The sequence below is a fragment of the Globicephala melas genome, chromosome X (assembly GCF_963455315.2).
Source record: "Globicephala melas chromosome X, mGloMel1.2, whole genome shotgun sequence".
Lineage (NCBI taxonomy): Eukaryota > Metazoa > Chordata > Mammalia > Artiodactyla > Delphinidae > Globicephala > Globicephala melas.
In genome coordinates, this window is record NC_083335.1 from 98,321,144 (window position 1) to 98,339,461 (window position 18,318).

Consider the following 18,318-nt stretch of genomic DNA (forward strand, 5'->3'; position numbering starts at 1 on the left):
TCACTTTGTCACAGCTTACCCTTCCCCCTCCTCATATCCTCAAGTCCATTCTCTAGTAGGTCTGTGTCTTTATTCCCGTCTTACCCCTAGGTTCTTCATGACCTTTTTTTTTTCCTTAGATTCCATATATATGTGTTAGCATACGGTATTTGTTTTTCTCTTTCCGACTTACTTCACTCTGTATGACAGACTCTAGGTCCATCCACCTCACTACAAATAACTCAGTTTTGTTTCTTTTTATGGCTGAGTAATATTCCATTGTATATATGTGCCACATCTTCTTTATCCATTCATCTGTTGATGGACACTTAGGTTGCTTCCATGTCCTGGCTATTGTAAATAGAGCTGCAATGAACATATTGGTACATGACTCTTTTTGAATTATGGCAATGTACACACTTCTCTTATATTCTTCATTTCCAAATAAATAGCCATGACAAATACTTTTGTAATTTGCAGACTGCTTTATATTCATGATTTTAGTTAATTCTTATACTTAAAATAATTGGTTTAGATACAAAAAGTAAGCAAATCAATATTCTTATAAGTTTTGAGGAATGAAAAATTAGTATAGGTTTTTTTTTAAATTTGGCAAAACACTTTATTTCTGTTGCAATTGCTTTTAAACAGGGTTTTAAGAAATAGAAGGTATGTTAAGACTTCATTTAATTATCCTTTTAAGTATATGATCTAAAACAAATTTAAAACTGTGTGAATATGGTTTCTTAGAGTTAAAAGTTGAAAATGTGCTGGGCAGAGCAGTTCAATTTTATGTTGGAATTCTTGCCATGGGAAAATACAATGATAATTATTTTCTGGAACACTGACAGGGAACAAGCTATTTCAGGCAAAACTATCTTGATGGTAAAGTGGAGCACATTAAGCCCAAGGTATCATTAAACTCACAAAACTCTAAGAAAGAACTGAGCATAGTCTTTGGTAAGAAAAAAATGGTTTTGTTCAGTGGCAGTCATCTTTTACAAAGTTATTTATAACTTGGCAAAGTATATTATTTTAGAAAATAACATTAAACGTAATAGTTTCTACACTCACAGCAGCACCTAATTTATTCAGAGGTCAGATGGACAGCGGTATGAATTACCTGGAACACAGCCAAGAATCAGAAATGGTATAGAACAAAAGGCCTCCGGATTCTCTAAGTTGATTTGATAAAGTTCATAAAGTCCATAGCTTACTTAAATTTCTTTATGAGAGGACTATTCAGGTTCGTTTTTGAAAGTTTTTTTTTTTTTTAATCTCACTGATTTTAGGGATAATTCTAATAAACTTATTATCTTGTTTTTCTGCCCTGAGTAGAAGCCAGAAAGAAAAGGAAAAGGAGTAAATGACAGAAATATGATATAATAGCTACAGCTTGGAAGTGAGTCAAAAAAGGGCCTGTATAGAAGGATATAGGGACATATGGCCTTGAAAAACTGTTTAGTACAGGGCAACAGAAATGAGAGAGACAGAGAGAGAATGAGAGAGAGATTATTTGTGTTTATTATTGTTTATTTGATTTGATTTATACTTAGCCTGGACAATTTGATTATTTTACCAGTTTATTCCCAAATAAAATTAGGTTAAAATTATTAATATCTCATCAACTAAATGTGAAATTGTTTAATGCATAATGGCATATTAGCTTCCTAAATCACAAAATACTGCTGCCAGCTAATTTATATATCTGTATCTATTATCTATGCTGTGTGCATGTGCATATATACATACAACTATATATGTTTCCATATATACGTATAAACTTACATGCATATATAATAAATATTTGCATGCATAAATTTTCTTTGTAAAATACATGTTTGCCTTTGAAAAAAAATGCCTGCTAAATTCATTAAGATGATAATTTTTATAGGTTACTCTCCATCTTTCGATCAAGTTCCAAAAGTTCTGTTTTGTAACTCCCCACTTTTTATTACAGACATATAAAGTAATTGTGAATATTAAAAAGGGGACTAGAATGTGGGGTAATTGTCAAACTCATGTAATTTGGAATTAGGTCATATAATTTTGTAAATGGTATTATTATTATATCTCAGGGTTATCATTGCCTTTTCAGATTCAGGGCATTTACATAAAGGTAGTCTCATATGTCAGGCCAAAGAAATAGGAAACTTTTTCAGCTTATCAAAAGCAATTTAGAATGCATGAGAAGAATTGACATAGTCATTTCAAAATTGCAGCAAAAAAAAAAAGTCTGCCATAATTCTAACGTTACTAAATATCTGCTTTGTCTATAGTATTTTTCTCATTAGTTATTTTTATTTTAATTAATCGTTTGAAATTGAACTCAAGATCAGTCAAAAAAATCTTACATAAGAGCAGAGTTTTCCCTTTACTGTTAAGGTTCCTCACTCACCTTCAAGAACCTCAAGCACCTAAAAATAGTTCTGTTCATGTGCAGAATCAGCCGCCAGTCATTGCAAGACCCCTTCAGTCAATTAGGTGTGCAGTGAAGGCCGTCAATGTTGTCTTAGGTGATAATGTGAAATTCTTTTAAAATGCATTAATCATGCTTTCTTAAGCTTTTTATCTTGGTCTATGCTTCTGTACGGTTCAGAAAATTGATAGTATATACTTTCCTACAGCTTTGATTGAATTGAAAACAGCCTGTGATGGTCAAGCCAATTAGAAGGGGCCATGACTCTTAATAAACAGGTTAAATAAAAATTTTATTTACCACTGAAAACTCTATCTTTTTGCTTCTACTATTTAACACTAGTTCAGTTTTATATAGTTATTTTAAATGTAATATCAATACAATATCAGTTTAACAGTTCAATCAATACAAAAGTATATTTAAAAAAATGAGTACTCTTCATTTCTCCCTCCTGCCAATTTCACTCCCTCTGAAATAAGAAATGTTTACAAGTTAGCATTATCTTTCATACTATATGCTTCTTAACCATGATATTATACATAGATAGATAGATAATGCTTTGCCTCTTCTTTAAAATATTGCCTCAGTCTGTGTATGATTTTTAAAAATACCCATCTTTCACAGACATTTTTCCAGGCAATACGTACATAGCTGATGCATCTTTTTTAATAGCCTTAGGAAATAAACCAAAATTTATTCCATCATTTCTCTACATTTGTGGATTATTATATTATAAAAAGAGGTGATCTGTAAAATCTCTATTTTTTATCCTTTTAAAGTTTCTATGGATATATGATCTTTTTTTTTGACGTCCCTGTAATATAAAAGAAGAATATCCTTTTACATTTTGTACAAACATGGATTAAATTTAGTTCATTGTTTAAAAAAACCTCTATTCTTATTTTTCTTTGTTTGCTTGTTTTGGTTTGATTTTGGGGTTTTCTGATCCAAAAATTCTGGAAGAGCTGTATGGAAGCTACCGTTTATAGCTGTGATTTTATCATATTCTCCTTTTATTTCTAGTAATTTTTACCATATGTAAAATGAAGACAAATGTTTGGGGCATAGCAATTAATGACTTATTTTTTTTGTAAAAAATGTGACTTATTACTATGGTTATCTGGACCCATTTGCCCTGGAATTATGTTTCATTTGATATTACTATTTTGACTCTAACTTTTTACAAATTATTTTCATGATGTAACATCACCTATCATTACATTATATGCCATCGTGTCCTTGTTTTTTAATGACTCTCCTGAGCAGCTTATAGATGGATTGTGTATTTTAAACCAATCTGACAGTATTTCATCTTTTAGTGGGGAAATGTAACCAACTTCATTATTGTTATGATAACTCTTATAGCTGTATAGTTGTATAAATTCCTTCTATCATATTTTATGGTTGTTATTTGCTCGTGTCCTTTGTTCATAATTTTGTAATTCACCATCCTTATTGAATACTACTGCATCCCTCCTCATACTGCTGATATTTTTGAAGTTGCACTCTGCATGTCTATTTTACTAGCACTTAGTTTCCTATTTTTAATAATTTTAACCCTATATCTCTGTAGTTTTACACCAAAATTAAATGAGAACATTTAATTCCTCCTCATTCTTGAGCAACTCCTCATTCTTTTCAAGCCAAGATAAAGTCCTTTAAAAACTAATAATATATAATTTTTGTCCCTAACTACTGTTGTTTCTCCTCATAGTATCTAGTTCAAGAAGTCATATTATCACTCAGATTACACTTAAACTACCACTGTTGTATTAAATTTAACAGAAAAGCCTCACAGAGTTTATTGTTCATCAGTTTCTTTGTATTCTTTATTTCCTTCTGTTTAGAAATCTTTATTATACTTTATTTTTCATTTTGTTGGAATACTTGAGAAATTTTCTCATAAAAATTATATAAGGATGTATACCCTTTTAATGTTTAAATTTTCAAAATGATCTTTCTTTTGCTATCATAATGATGGATTCTTTGAATAATAATAGCGCTCTTGAATCTCTCTCTTCCTCTGTTAATAGCCTATATAGGTTGTGGACCACTGTCTTTTAGTGTCCATTGTCTTTTAAATTTCAGTGTCTTCGAGCTTCCATTGTGCCAGTGAGAAGTATGATGTTGGTCCAAATTTATATATATATATATGCATATATATACATATATATATAAAAATATATGGTGGTCCAAGTTTATATATATATATACACACAAAGAGAAATATATATATATATATATTTCTCTTTGTCTCAAACTCTGTAAGGTACCCCCACCCCATTCCTCAGAATTCAAAATTTTCACTAGGATATTTTTCAATATGTTTCTAAATATGTGTCTTTATTCTTTAGCTCTTCTTGGTACCTGGGTAACATTTTTAACTTTTGCAAATCAATAATATTTTTAGCTTAGGAGAGTTTTGTTTTAAAATTATTTTAATTATTCTCTTCCATCTCTTGTCTTTTCTCATTCTGATATTTATATTCTTTACATATTAGATGTCCTGATTCTATCCTCCAGGTCGCTTATCTTTTTAGTTATGATTTCAATGTCTTTCTATTCTTCTCTGTGTTGTAGGATACTTCCTCTGGTTGATCATTTAGAACCCACATTTTTTTTTTTTTTTTTTTTAGCGATTACCATTATCTTTTCCCAAATCATCTACTGAATTTTCTAAAACCAGGTATCAGGCTTTCTGTATTTTAATGTTATCTTTTTCATGCTTCTCACTTTGTTTTTTATGAAATCTCTCTTCTGTTTCTTTTAGTATATTTCTTGCATGGACTCAGCTTTGTTTCCTTTTTTCAATCCCTTGTGTCTCCTGAAATGGCCTATGTTCTTTTTCTTGTGCTTAAATTAAAGGGTGTGAAAGCTCTTAGCATAAATGTAAGTCAGGTTTGAGGGTTATACTATATAGTGATGATTGAGAAGTAACAAAGATAATGGCTTTTTTTTTTTCTGTTGAAGAATGGCTTAACAAGCCAGAACCTCCCAGAATAAATATGTGTGGCTAAGCATCTTGATCTCAAGAATAAGAAGTGGGGGTTAAAGCTGTCCTCAGCCATTTAGTACAGCCACTGTCCAGTAGTGCCTGTATGAAGCAAAACAGCAGGTTCTTACTCCTTCCTGGGCCCAATAGATCCTCTTAAATCAATTGTCTCCTACGAATTACCTCATATACACATCTGGAAATCACCAGATCCATAGTTTTCATCCCAGACTGTGCCAGAGATCATCTATCTTTCAAAGACTACCAGTTCATGATCTTTTTCTACCTACACCTCTTTTTCTGTTATTTGAGTCCTTGATGCACATATTCTTCTAGATTCTAGTAGTTAGTCACTGTTATTTTGAAGGTTGTGTCTACTTAACAGTGAGGGAGACAGAAAACATGTGTGTATGAGGTGATTTTCCTATCTCAACATTTCCATTTTGTTTGTATGAACACACACATGCATACATATACATACATGCATAAATTAAAATAGCTTTCAACAGATTAATCATGCATGTATAATTCCTATACTTTGTAATAGGTGCTTTCATAAAGTAACTTCATCAGAGTTGATGAGGTTACGTAAAGATTGAGTCTATTGTATATGAAAACAAAATGTTAGCAGTTCAGTAAAATCAATCTGCTGTAGTATAATGACAAATTGACTGAATTTTAAGTGTTTGACATCTTAAGTTGGATTTACTAGCCAGTGTAGATCACCTTCATGAGGAAAACTATCAATCTATTGATAGAAAAGCTACAACAAATATTTTCTGATAAATGTAATGCTAGTGTTAAACTTTTTCATAAATATTTTAGCTTTTGCATTATTGACTTTTTCTATTATAAATAATGAATACCATGTTATATTTTAAATCTTATTAGCAACTAAAATTTTATTTGTATTTCCTTTTAAATAATTTAGATTTACATTTGAATAGTCACATGTGGGCAGGGACTACCATATTGAACAGTACAGTTATAGGCTTTTTCACTATCACATTTCTAATAAAGAAAAAGCCTCATTCAGAAACAGGATTATGGCACATGCACATTCAGATATAATTACTTAGTTGCCACATTAAATGATATAGACATAAATGCCAGCCTGATTTTCTGAGATGCTTGAGAAGTGTAGCATAGAAATTAATACTATTGGAAGTCTGTTCTGCAAAGTCTACTCAAAGTGGAAGATCCACAGGACAATAGAAATTAAGTGATATAATGAGGTGACATATATTTGCAGAAGTTAAAGTAATTCCATACTTATTTTTTTCTTGTATTAATTTTGTTTTCACATCAAATTCATTATATGTGTGTTCATTTTCACATGTGCACCTATGAAAAAATTCCTATGCCGCATATTCCCAAGCTGGTATCAGGATAGCTTGCTATTAAACGAATATATACTGGATATATAAATTAAAAGTTTTATGTGGACACTTTGGGAAGAGTTAGAAAGGATAAAAAAATTTCTTGACTGCAAGCCTTCTCAGACACTTCAATTTGCTAATAAGCATTGTGGACTTCCGTAAAGAGGCTAAAATTAATATCTGCTAAAATTATTTGTATAAGAGTACTTCAAATAATGGCTTTATTTTGTTCACATATAATGAGTTACATTAAAATCTGAGAGACAATTGAAGAGCCAGACACATGTGTGTAACAGCATTTAGCTTGTGTGCATTAAGTTGGAAAAAATGTTGTTTAGTTAAATCAGAAATACCTTTTAAATCTGTACCAATGAAGATTATATTATGAAATGAAGAAAATATTCCTGTTTGAATTCTGGGAATTCCAAAATGGAAATTATGTTATAGCTGTAGATCCCAGGAGTTCTAGCCAAATATTTATTTTAAAAAATTATCCTTTTAAGTTGATAGTTTCTTCATTTATTCAACAAATTTTTTGAATACCTATTATAGGCTAGGTACTATGCATGAATCTTTGCTGCATTTATTTTACATTGTAAGGTACCTAGGGTAAATAACCTTATCTGTTTAATTGTCATGTTATTTTACTGGTAATTTCTTATGGGGTAGGCCATATATGTTGGTGCTGATGTGTTGGTGCTTTCCTTGGTGGGAATCAAAGGCTTTTCCTTTCGTTTCTCTCACGGGCCATACTTAGTGACTAGAATTCTACCAAGTTACTACTTTATGTTAATGTATTGAAAATCCATATTAAAATGCAAATGTTATCCTGTGAAGGATAATACTTTAAACCACTATAAGCCATTAACACATTATCAAGATTCAGTTTATCAGTTTAATTAGATGGTAATTTAGCTTGGCCCTGAGGAATTAAGTAAATTGGATGATGTGGAAGGGAAGAATCAACATAAGGCAGATCACTGAACAGGTGCATCCATACCCTTTATCCAGAACACTACACATACCTGGCCTCCTGGAAGTACGTTGTTCTTAAAGACTAATACATCCAGCTCCACCTGATTATCTGTTCCCTGCCAGCTTGCCTGGTACCAAAAATTCATTCTAATTTTAGAAAATAAATAATATATAAAGGATGACTTTCTGCAATATTTTATACTGATTATTTTATGTATTTATTGTGTTTTATTCTTTTTGAACCAAAGGGGTAAATTATAAGCTTAATACAGTTTGTTGATGCACTACTTCATGATCATTCTAGGATTGATCCTCCCCTTTTTTTTGTTACATAACTTCACATAGGCAGTTTTCTAGATGATGCAGTGAAGAGGGATGGAAATTCCTGAGAGAAAATGCTCTCTTGTCACTGTTTTCTTCATCTAAGATCATAACCAATTCATTTGATCTCATTAGGCTGATTATTTAAGGTCATTCTGCACAGTGACTTAATTAAAAGCACGCAAAGCCAAGTACTGTCAGAACGCTAGTATTGCCATGCCATTTATGTGTATCCAAAACTGTGAACAGGAAAGACTAAACCCCTACCTATCTCAGCTGTGTCATATTCTTGTTTATCGTATGTCATATAATTTGAGTCTTTTTTCAGTCTGTGGATTAATGCAGTGTTCTTTTTGCCAAATTTGATTATTTAATTTGCCTTTTTAGGTTATAATTTCTATAAATGATCAAAGAGAAATAAATACAAATAGCTTAACTGTCCATCTTATTAGAAGGAAACTTAATTTTTTTTCTCTGAAGACTTTTGAGACTAGGAGAGAAAGCTACCTGTCTTAGATAACTTAAGTCTTTCCCATTACCATATTATTTATGACCCATCAGAACCCATATAAAAGCCTGTAATCCTATTTGGGATTTATATACCATTGTATTATTATTTTAAATAATTTGTAATAATTAAGAATGCCATTTTGGAGAAAGATAAGATATAAATTAGCAGATTTTCATATGATAGCTCACTTTAAATTATTGATAAATAATCTTGTATTATTTTGAAGATTTGACCTATCTTTGTCTTTATTAACACTAATGAAATAAAAAAAAATGTTCCATCACTGCATTACTTTTTTTGTCCAGGTATTTGGCTAATTTTGGTTAGTTAGACTTTGAATGTGTTGACCTATTTTCTATATACCACATTTATGTTAGCTACATCGGTATTTTAAAAAAGAATATCTCATAATGATATGGCATATAGTGCATTTTTCTTCTTGAGTATTTTGACCTCATAACTCATAAATGAGGCAGTAACCACAACTCATTTGAAACTTTTATAGTGAGGAGAGAGAAGTCCTTTAAATCATGGAGGAAAACATTTTGTTTTAAAAACTTAGATATAATGCCTCATTTGTTTCAAAACAGGATTGCCTTTATTTCATGCAGTTATGTGGCTCTTCAAGAATCAAATTTTAAGTAATAAAAAGAAAGTGATAACTGAAGTTTTAGAGAAACAGAAGTTTATTAAAAACTTTATGAGTGATACCTATGCCCACTTACAGAGCTCAAAATTCGAAGCCAGTTTTCATCTCAACTTTAGGTATTACAAATCATAGTTTTGTCCCATAATAATCCTTTCTAAACTTCAATTGAGCTTTCAATTTGTTAATAAAAATAGGTACTTTTGGGCTTTCTTCCACATCTCTTCAGTTTCATTCCCAGAAAATGAGGATAGTGTATTCTTTTGGGTATATATCATTAGAAATGAATATGAACAGAGAGGAATAAAAAAATAGTATGGCTACAGCACTTCCATGCTAATGATGCATGAATATCTGTAATGGTATAAGGTGGTAAAGAACATTAACAAAAGCAAGTTGATTTTCAAAAGGTTAGACAGGATTTGTACACATCAGGATTCAGAAGGATATAATTATTCAAGGCAGAGTTAATGAAATTCAAATGAAAAGGCAAAATCTGAATATGAGTGCATGGATTTTGCATAAAGAAGAGAAAATGAACATGATACTTCCAATTACACTGATTTTTTAATAACTGTCTGAAATTTTTATTAAACCAAACTGAAAGGCATTCAGTAGATATAGTTTATTCATTATAGACCTGCATGACTGTGTCAAAAGGACTGATATATTTTAAGGGGTATATAGTAACCTAGATCTCCAAATACCTGAGTGTCTCAGTTTACTTTTTGACAGCTTATTATCATATATGAAAATTATGACACATTTCTCTGTATTAAAAATTATTGTATCTATTAGAACTTTATAATAAATGAGAATATTCAAAATTTATAAAGCTGAACTTTCTAGAAAATGAGTTGACAGTTTCCCAATGGTATCAAAGACTTATTTTGAAATATTCCATTTCTCATAAAAGTTCACAGGATCATCCCTTAGCTTGCCTTATTCACCTGGTATGCACCACTTCTCCTATCTATGATGACTAGATACTATGTATCAAGAGAATAGAAGGAATGAAATCCTCCAACTCTAGCCCAAAATTCTAATATTATTTAAAATGTAAAATTAGAAGTACATGTAGATTACCCTTCCATTGATCATGAAGGAATAGGTGTCATGTATTTGGTCAAGGTATACACACTAAACGAAACTTTGTTAAAAGGTATAATTGTGTGGTATAAGTTAATCTGTGTAATTCTATGAATTTGTAGTATCATAAGTAGATGAGACATCTAAATTAGAATTATTTTGTTTTTATATTATCTAAGAAGTGAGTACAAGAATCCTGGACCTGAATGACCAAAATGAAAGCATAAATGGACCAGCTTATATTTTAACTCATCTTTGTGTAGCTTCAGTCTGGGATCCTAAACACCATTTAATTACATTACTGCAAAAATGAGGATGGTCTCATCTTAAAGGCTGTGCAGTAATAAATGGCTGTGTTAGCATGCTTATCATCAGAACTCCCCAAGAGACCCTGCCACTGAAACCCTCAGCTGACCCCATCACCAGGCAGATGGCAGTTCATCAATTCAAAACAAAGTTACTGGAAAACTAATTTCAATTACAAGAGTTTTGCTGCTTATAGTATAGACAGAAGAGAGCAGAGGTCATTTATCTTTCTGAATTTGCACTCCAAATAGTATTTATTCCTTGTTCTTATAAGGAATAGGGAAAGAGGCACTCCTGACCAAGTCCAAACAGACTCTGAGCCCCAGATGCCCATCAGTCCTAACACTTGAATGGCAGATAGGAAAGTGTAGATGCAGGAGGAGAAGCTGGTGCTCCCTTAGATCTTCAGGCTTTCAGGAGCTCTTATTAAAGTGTAAATTTCATCCTCAGTCCTACTTATCTAGTACCTTAATAAGCAGTTTAACTTAGCAAGAATCTAGCATCAAAGAGAGGAGCTGACAGGGAGATCAGCTCCGTGCTTTGTGACCACCTAGAGGGGTGGGATAGGGAGGGTGGGAGGGAGAGGCAAGAGGGAGGAGATATGGGTATATATGTATATGTATAGCTGATTCACTTTGTTATAAAGCAGAAACTAACACACCATTGTAAAGCAATTATACTCCAATAAAGATGTTAAAAAAAAAAAACAAAGAGACAGCTGATGTCAGGAATTTGGAGGAGAAGGTGCTTAATAGAAAGTTAGCTACCAAGCAAAACCACTTTGTCCCTCTTGTACCTCAGTCAAGATTAGGGGAAAAAAGTATAGGAAAGGTTCCTTTTGGTATGAATATCATAGATGTAGACTCCTCACATCCCACCCCATACTTAGTTTTCCAGGAAGCTTAGAATTACATTTTTAAATCCAGTTGTAAAAAGTATCCTTTTCTTAGGGTAAAACTACCCCTCTCATGACCTTACGGCTCTTGGTCTTTCAATCTTATATTCATGGTGCTAATGTTTGTGTATCTCTTATTATAAAATGCTTCTAACACGTTTTGGAAGAGAGGATATATAAATAATAAATAACCTTTTTACTAGACTTATCATCATGCATTTTTGATCCACTTTCCAGCCCTCTGTCAGCTATAATCTGGAATCTATATGAATTCAATAGAGGTCTTTTCAATATTAAGAAGCTAAAAGAATTGTTCTTTTGTATATCTATACCAGCACACTGTCCATGAAGAATCAGTGATGGTGATGACTGAAGAAATGCCTTTGGAAATTTCTTATGTGCCTTCTACTTACCTGACTGAGATTACTCATGTCTCACAAGCCCTATCAGAAGTGGAACAACTTCTCAAAGCTCCTGACCTCTGTGCTAAAGATTTTGAAGATCTCTTCAAACAAGAGGAGTCTCTGAAGGTAAAAGCAAAGCACTTTCATTCAGATTTTACAAGGTCATCATATTGATCATTTGCCGTACCAGAACATTTTACTTAAATGTATACCGTGAAGGCATTCTGACTTAACACATGGAAATCTTAAAATACTTTACAAGATGGTTAGCTTTAGAAATCTAGTGTAGAAAGAGAAACATAAAATTGAATAGGTATTTTATAATATTTAATGTTAAGAGACTTCCTAAAACAAAGGAACGCACTAAAATAATAGTTTCTTATACATTCAGGGCAGAAAGGACTCTCCAAAAAACAAGCTTTGCTAGACAAACAGTTTACTCCCAACTGATACATTACTTGTCTTTCTTTTCCCATAAAAGGGGAAATTAAATGAGGTTTTAAATTATATCTTTTGTATACAGTTTTAATTTTCTATTTCCACTTATAATATTCACATTCAATTTCAAATTAGTGTCAGTATCAATACCACAACATATGGTATCTAATTGAATAGAAAGCAATAAAATACTTTATTTAAAATCACCAGGCAAAAGCCTCCAACCAAATCCAGCTTTTTTTCAAATCACCGACTATAAGTTTATGAATTCTGATAAGACAAAACATGATGAAGGAGTAGGGTTTGAATTTTAGAGGGAAGTGTCTGAAGATAAATAAATGTAGCATCAAGAAAATGTACATAATAATGTGTGTCTCAAGATAATTTTTGTGATCATACATTTCACACTCAAAATGAAAGATAATAGTATAGCCAGAGCTTGGTATTTGCCGAAGCAAATAGCATAAGATTATAGACAGAAGATAAGTTTGCTCTCAGCAGCACCTAGTAGCTAAAGTATTTTATACTCTAAATGAATGTCTTTGGATCTCATTCCATATCACATATTTGCATAACTATACAAATAGATAAAGACATTTGTCTTAGAAATCAGAGTAGCAATATCTCGAGCGACTTGAGTTTTATGTCTTACATCATATCAAATAAGCTACAAAATTATACACTGAAATAGAGTAAGGGATGCATGGATCTCTGGAACTACATCATTTTGGTATGGTGCTATTTCTTATTCTCTTTGAAGTAAAAGTCAAATCACTTATGGGTACAGTGAAGAAAAGAAAATCAATTGATAAAGGAGACATGCCAGCATGCCCGTCATAATTCACATTAACTAATTTCTCATGACAGCACAGTTTGTAAGTTCATCATTGTCATTCAATATGTAAATCACTGCTAATGAGCTAATATTCATTCCTTTCCATGTTCGTGGACATATAGGTCAGGAGAGCAGTAACCCTAAACTTATTAAGTTGCCAATTGAATATCTTTGTCTTCATACCTCTTACCCTGACACACTCAGAATGATGGGCCCCTGGCTGCAATCATAGCTAATAATTTTGTTCTTTCAGATATATTTAATAGTATTAAAGCTGACACCAATTACAATGGTATTGATTACTGTGGTTTGTAAAAAAAGTATTATCGCAGTTTTAATTTAATTGGTTATTGAGTCCTCATTAGATGGAGTTTGGGGCATAATTCCATCTCACTCCCAGCATATCTCCTGCAGCAAACAAATGGGCTTCCTACCTCTATGAGCTTTCTGAAGGGGGATAGTTTTGATTTCAGTCTTTTCAATGAATATGTACTTCCTCTTAAAGGCATTCATCATTGTCATTATCTAGTAGTAAAAATAGAAAAGCAGTGCATAAATTGTACAGCTGCTGGTTGAGAAGGTTTGAAATTAAATTGTGGTTGATTTTATTCCTGACACATTTGCATGAATCAAATTACAGAACTGTAGTAGGTATCGCTGTGGTTTAACATACATATTTTTTTTAAGAATAATACAACACAAATAATGTGCAATAAGTTAAAATAATTACTTTCTGAACAAAATATAAATAATATAGCACATATGATTTCCATAGATGTATTGAATTCAAAAGCTACCTAATCATTTTGACAAGAACTAACCAGATAAACACCTATTTACATTGTAAATCTGCATTTAATACATAATACATTAGCTAAGGCATACCTAGCGATGAATGAGAAACACACACAAAAGTAATATTTATCCTTATATCAAAGCCAATATTATCAATTAGTTGCTTAATTAGGCCTTAGTTGCTCAGTTAGGGATTGGCATGGATAAAGGTGAATTATTAGGACAAAAATAAGAGCATGGGTTAGAATAAGGATGACAACTATGCTTTATCTTTTGCAATAAGGGGGATCAATTTGTATATAGGGCTTAGGTACTCGATAACTTGTATTAACTAATTGATCCTCCCCGTAACTCTATGAAATATCTAAAATTATTATCCCCATTTTATAGATGAAGAAACTGAAGAAATATTAAGTAAAATAACTTGACAGAGTTGACACAGCTAGTATCGGTTGAGCAAGGATTTGCACCCAAGCCAAGTAGATTTAACCTCTGAGCTGTTAACCCCTATACCGTACCACCTTTCATGCAGTGGTTTCAAGGGTACTATGTTGAGCATAGCAAGGGTGAATTTGGGTAAAACATGGTAGAATACTGAGGACTGGCGTGGCCAGTTCATAGGAAAAATGTCCTGAGTTCTAATTCACTGAATCTATGCCAGTTCAAAAAGATTCCATAAAAGGAAGCAAGCAACTTCCATGTGCTTGTTGGCATTATCCTTAGTGAAATTAGTCACACAGAAAAAGAAAAATATTGTATGTTATTGCTTATATGTGGAAGCTAAAAAACAAAACAAACGAATGTAACAAAACAGAAGCAAACTCACAGATATAGAGAACAAACTAGTGAGTGGTTACCAGTGAGGAGAGGGAAGGGGGACAGGATAGGGGTAGGGGATTAAAGGGTACAAACTACTAGATATAAATAAGCTACAAGGATATATTGTACAGTACAGGAAATATAGCCAGTATTTTATAATAACTTGCAATATATTCTATAAAAATATTGAATCACTATGTTATACATCTGAAACTATTATAATATTGTAAATCAACTATACTTCAGCAAGAGAAAAAGGGAGGGAGGGAGGGAGAAAGGGAGAAAGGAGGGAAGGAAATAAAGAAGGAGAAAAGGAAGGCAGGAAGAGGAAAAGAAAGGGAAGAAAAGAAAGAAGTCAGACATGCATCATTTCAGTTGTCTCATCTAAACTGATGATATTAAAGATTCTAAACTGATGATATTAAAGATGCTCTGGTTGAGGTGGATAAAATGTTTTGTGTCTTTAGTAGCCAGGGTGAGTGACAAGAAGTGTAGACAAATGGAGAAAACTCACAGATGTTGACAGGACAGTTGGGCCCAATGTAGAGCTTAGATAAGATCAAGAAGTAAAGGCAGCCTTTGTTCAACCTCAGCAGCACTGGGGAGAGCTTGTTGTAGCTGAAAAAGCCAAAGATCATAAAGCAAAAGTCGTTCAGTCTTCTTTGACTGGTTCAGCTTTTATGCAGGACCTTTGAGACCTAAAAGGAATTATTAGGACAAGGCAATAATGTAAGGAGTGAGGGAGGATTCATTCATTCAAACATCTTTATTAAGTACTTCCTATACACCAGGCATTGCTCTAAGTGCTTAAAAAGCAGTAAACAAAACCGATGGACTCCGCCCTCATACAGCTTTTGTTAAAGCAGAGGGAGACAGAATATAAGCAAACAAATGGTGGACCGTCATAAAGACTACCATTCATTCTGAGCGAGATAGGTTTTTGAGAAGATGAGTGATGTGATCGGATTTATGCTTTAAAAAGATCACACTGGCTGCCCCACTGAGAGTAGAACTGTAGGGGATCAAGGGTAAAAACAAGGAGGACAGTTGAAGAACGGATGCCAGTGGCTTGGGCTAGGGTGGTAAGGAGAGATTTTCAGATTTTGGAAATGTTTTCAGAGAGAAGATAGAAGATTTATTTCTGTGTTCACCAGAAACTTGAGCATGGGTGTATAAAAGCCCATTCTCAGCAGATTTGGGGCTCAGGAGAATTTAGGTGTCCTGTGAACTTGGTAGAAAGATCACTTGAGAAATGTAAGATTTCTTTCTTCTCATTGATAACTTTGCCTTCGGTACTCCACTCTTGCTGTGAAGCACGGGCAAAAGTGCTGGCAGTGGAGATCTTATCACTCTGGTCAAAATCTTTCTCCTTTGGAATCTATTTCATCACATTTAAGCACAAATTTAATAATGTCAGTCACTTGAATGAAGACAAAACTAATGCCGTGAGCAAGCTGACTGGTTTTCTATTCTGTTATTAGGAAAGTTAGATAATAGAAGGAGGTACTGTATATACAAATCTGAACAAAATATCTGAAGGTAAATAAAATAATTAATGTTTCTGTGTAAATTGTAATACAGGGCCATGCTAGATAAAGGGTTAGATTTTTCACCAGTTTAATACTATTCAAACAAAAGAATATTGTAATTATTCTAAATTAAATAATCATGGAGCATATAAAGTATCAAGGCAAAATTTGTTTACAAATGCTTTTTGAATTCTACTTAAACTTTATAATCAAATAGTTTGGTGCATGGAAAAATATGACTTTTATTAATATGTTACCACATTGTAAGAACTGGTATTTTGGACTATAACATTTGGAATAATGTAATCATTTCATGATTTCTCTGAGAAAAATCAAGTTTTTCTTTTTTTTTTCCTTTTTAAATTTTAATTTAATTTTTATTTTATATTAGAGTATAGTTGATTTATAATGTTGTGTTAGTTTCAGGTATACAGCAAAGTGATTCAGTTATACATATACACATATCCATTCTTTTTCAGGTTCTGTTCCCACACAGGTTATTAGAGAATATTGAGTAGAGTTCCCTATGCTATACCATAGGTCCTTGTTGATTACCCATTTTATATATAGTAGCATGTATATGTTCATCCCAAACTCCTAATTTATCCCTCCCCCCCACCTTTCCTCTTTGGTAATTGTGAAAGTCTGTGCCTCAAAGCGGGTGAGTCTGTTTCTGTTTTGTAAATAAGGTCATTTGTATCATTTTTTTAGTTTCCACATATAAGCGATATCATATATTTGTCTTTTCTCTGTCTGACTTACTTCACTTAGTGTGATAATCTCTAGGTCCATCCATGTTGCTGCAAATGGCATTATTTCGTTCTTTTTTATGGCTGAGTAATATCCCATTGTATATATGTACCACATCTTCTTTATCTGTTCCTCTCTCGATGGACATTTAGGTTGCTTCCACGTTTTAGCTATTTAAATAGTGCTGCAATAAACATTGGGGTGCATGTATCTTTTCAGATTTTGGTTTTCTCCAGATATATGCCCTGGAGTGGGATTGCTAGATCATATGGTAGTACTATTTTTAGTTTTTCAAGGAGCCTTCATACTGTTCTCCATAGTGCTTGTAACAATTTACATTCCCAACAACAGTGTAAGAGGGTTCCCTTTTCTCCACACCTTCTCCAGCGTTTATTGCTTCTAGATTTTTGATGACGGCTATTCTGACTGGTGTGAGGTGATACCTCATTGTAGTTTTGATTTGCATTTCTCTAATAATTAGTGATGTTGAGCATCTTTTCATGTGCTTTTTCTCCATCTGTATGTCGTCTTTGGAGAAATGTCTATTTGGATCTTCTGCCCATTTTTTTGATTGGGTTGTTTGTTTGTTTGTTTTTATATTGAGCTGCATGAGCTGTTTGTATATTTTGGAGATTAATCCCTTGTCAGTCGCTTCGTTTGCAAGTATTTTCTCCCATTCTGTGGATTGTCTTTTCGTTTTGTTTATGGTTTCCTTTGCTGTGCAAAAGCTTTTAAGTTTAATTAGGTCCCATTTGTTACAATTTGTTAGTTTTCATTACTCTAGGAGGTGGATCCAAAAAGATATTGCTGCAATTTACACCAAAGAGTGTTCTGCATATGTTTTCCTCTAAGAATTTTGTAGTATCTAGTCTTATGTTTAGGTCTTTAATGCATTTTGAGTTTATTTTTGTGTATGATGTTGGACAATGTTTAAGCTTTTCAACTAGCACATTTATTCAGCTATAAATATATTTGCTTTTTTCAGTTGCTTTTATGATTTGGGATTTATTTGATTTGATATTTATTTTATTTGCTTGATTGATTTGCTATTTATATTTGTGAAGTACTTTACAAATATTAATCTATTTGCTATAATTGAAATCATATTTAAATCATTAATATAGTACCTCAATTTTCACTTCTCTTATAGTGAAGATATTATAGATATTTACTGCATTATAATTCATATTTATATATACTTTGATAGTTTCCCTTTATGTTTTCTACATGTCTCTC

General features: G+C 32.4%; 1 protein-coding gene across 1 annotated transcript in view; it reads left to right on the plus strand.

Moving 5' to 3' along the window:
* The window catches only part of DMD (dystrophin), a 2,243,521-nt gene that overhangs the window by 1,003,249 nt on the left and 1,221,954 nt on the right, over positions 1-18,318 (plus strand). Inside the window, exon 42 of the mRNA XM_060293058.2 lies at positions 11,848-12,042. Coding sequence (XP_060149041.1) covers positions 11,848-12,042 — 195 coding nt within the window. The remainder of the gene's footprint in view (positions 1-11,847; positions 12,043-18,318) is intronic.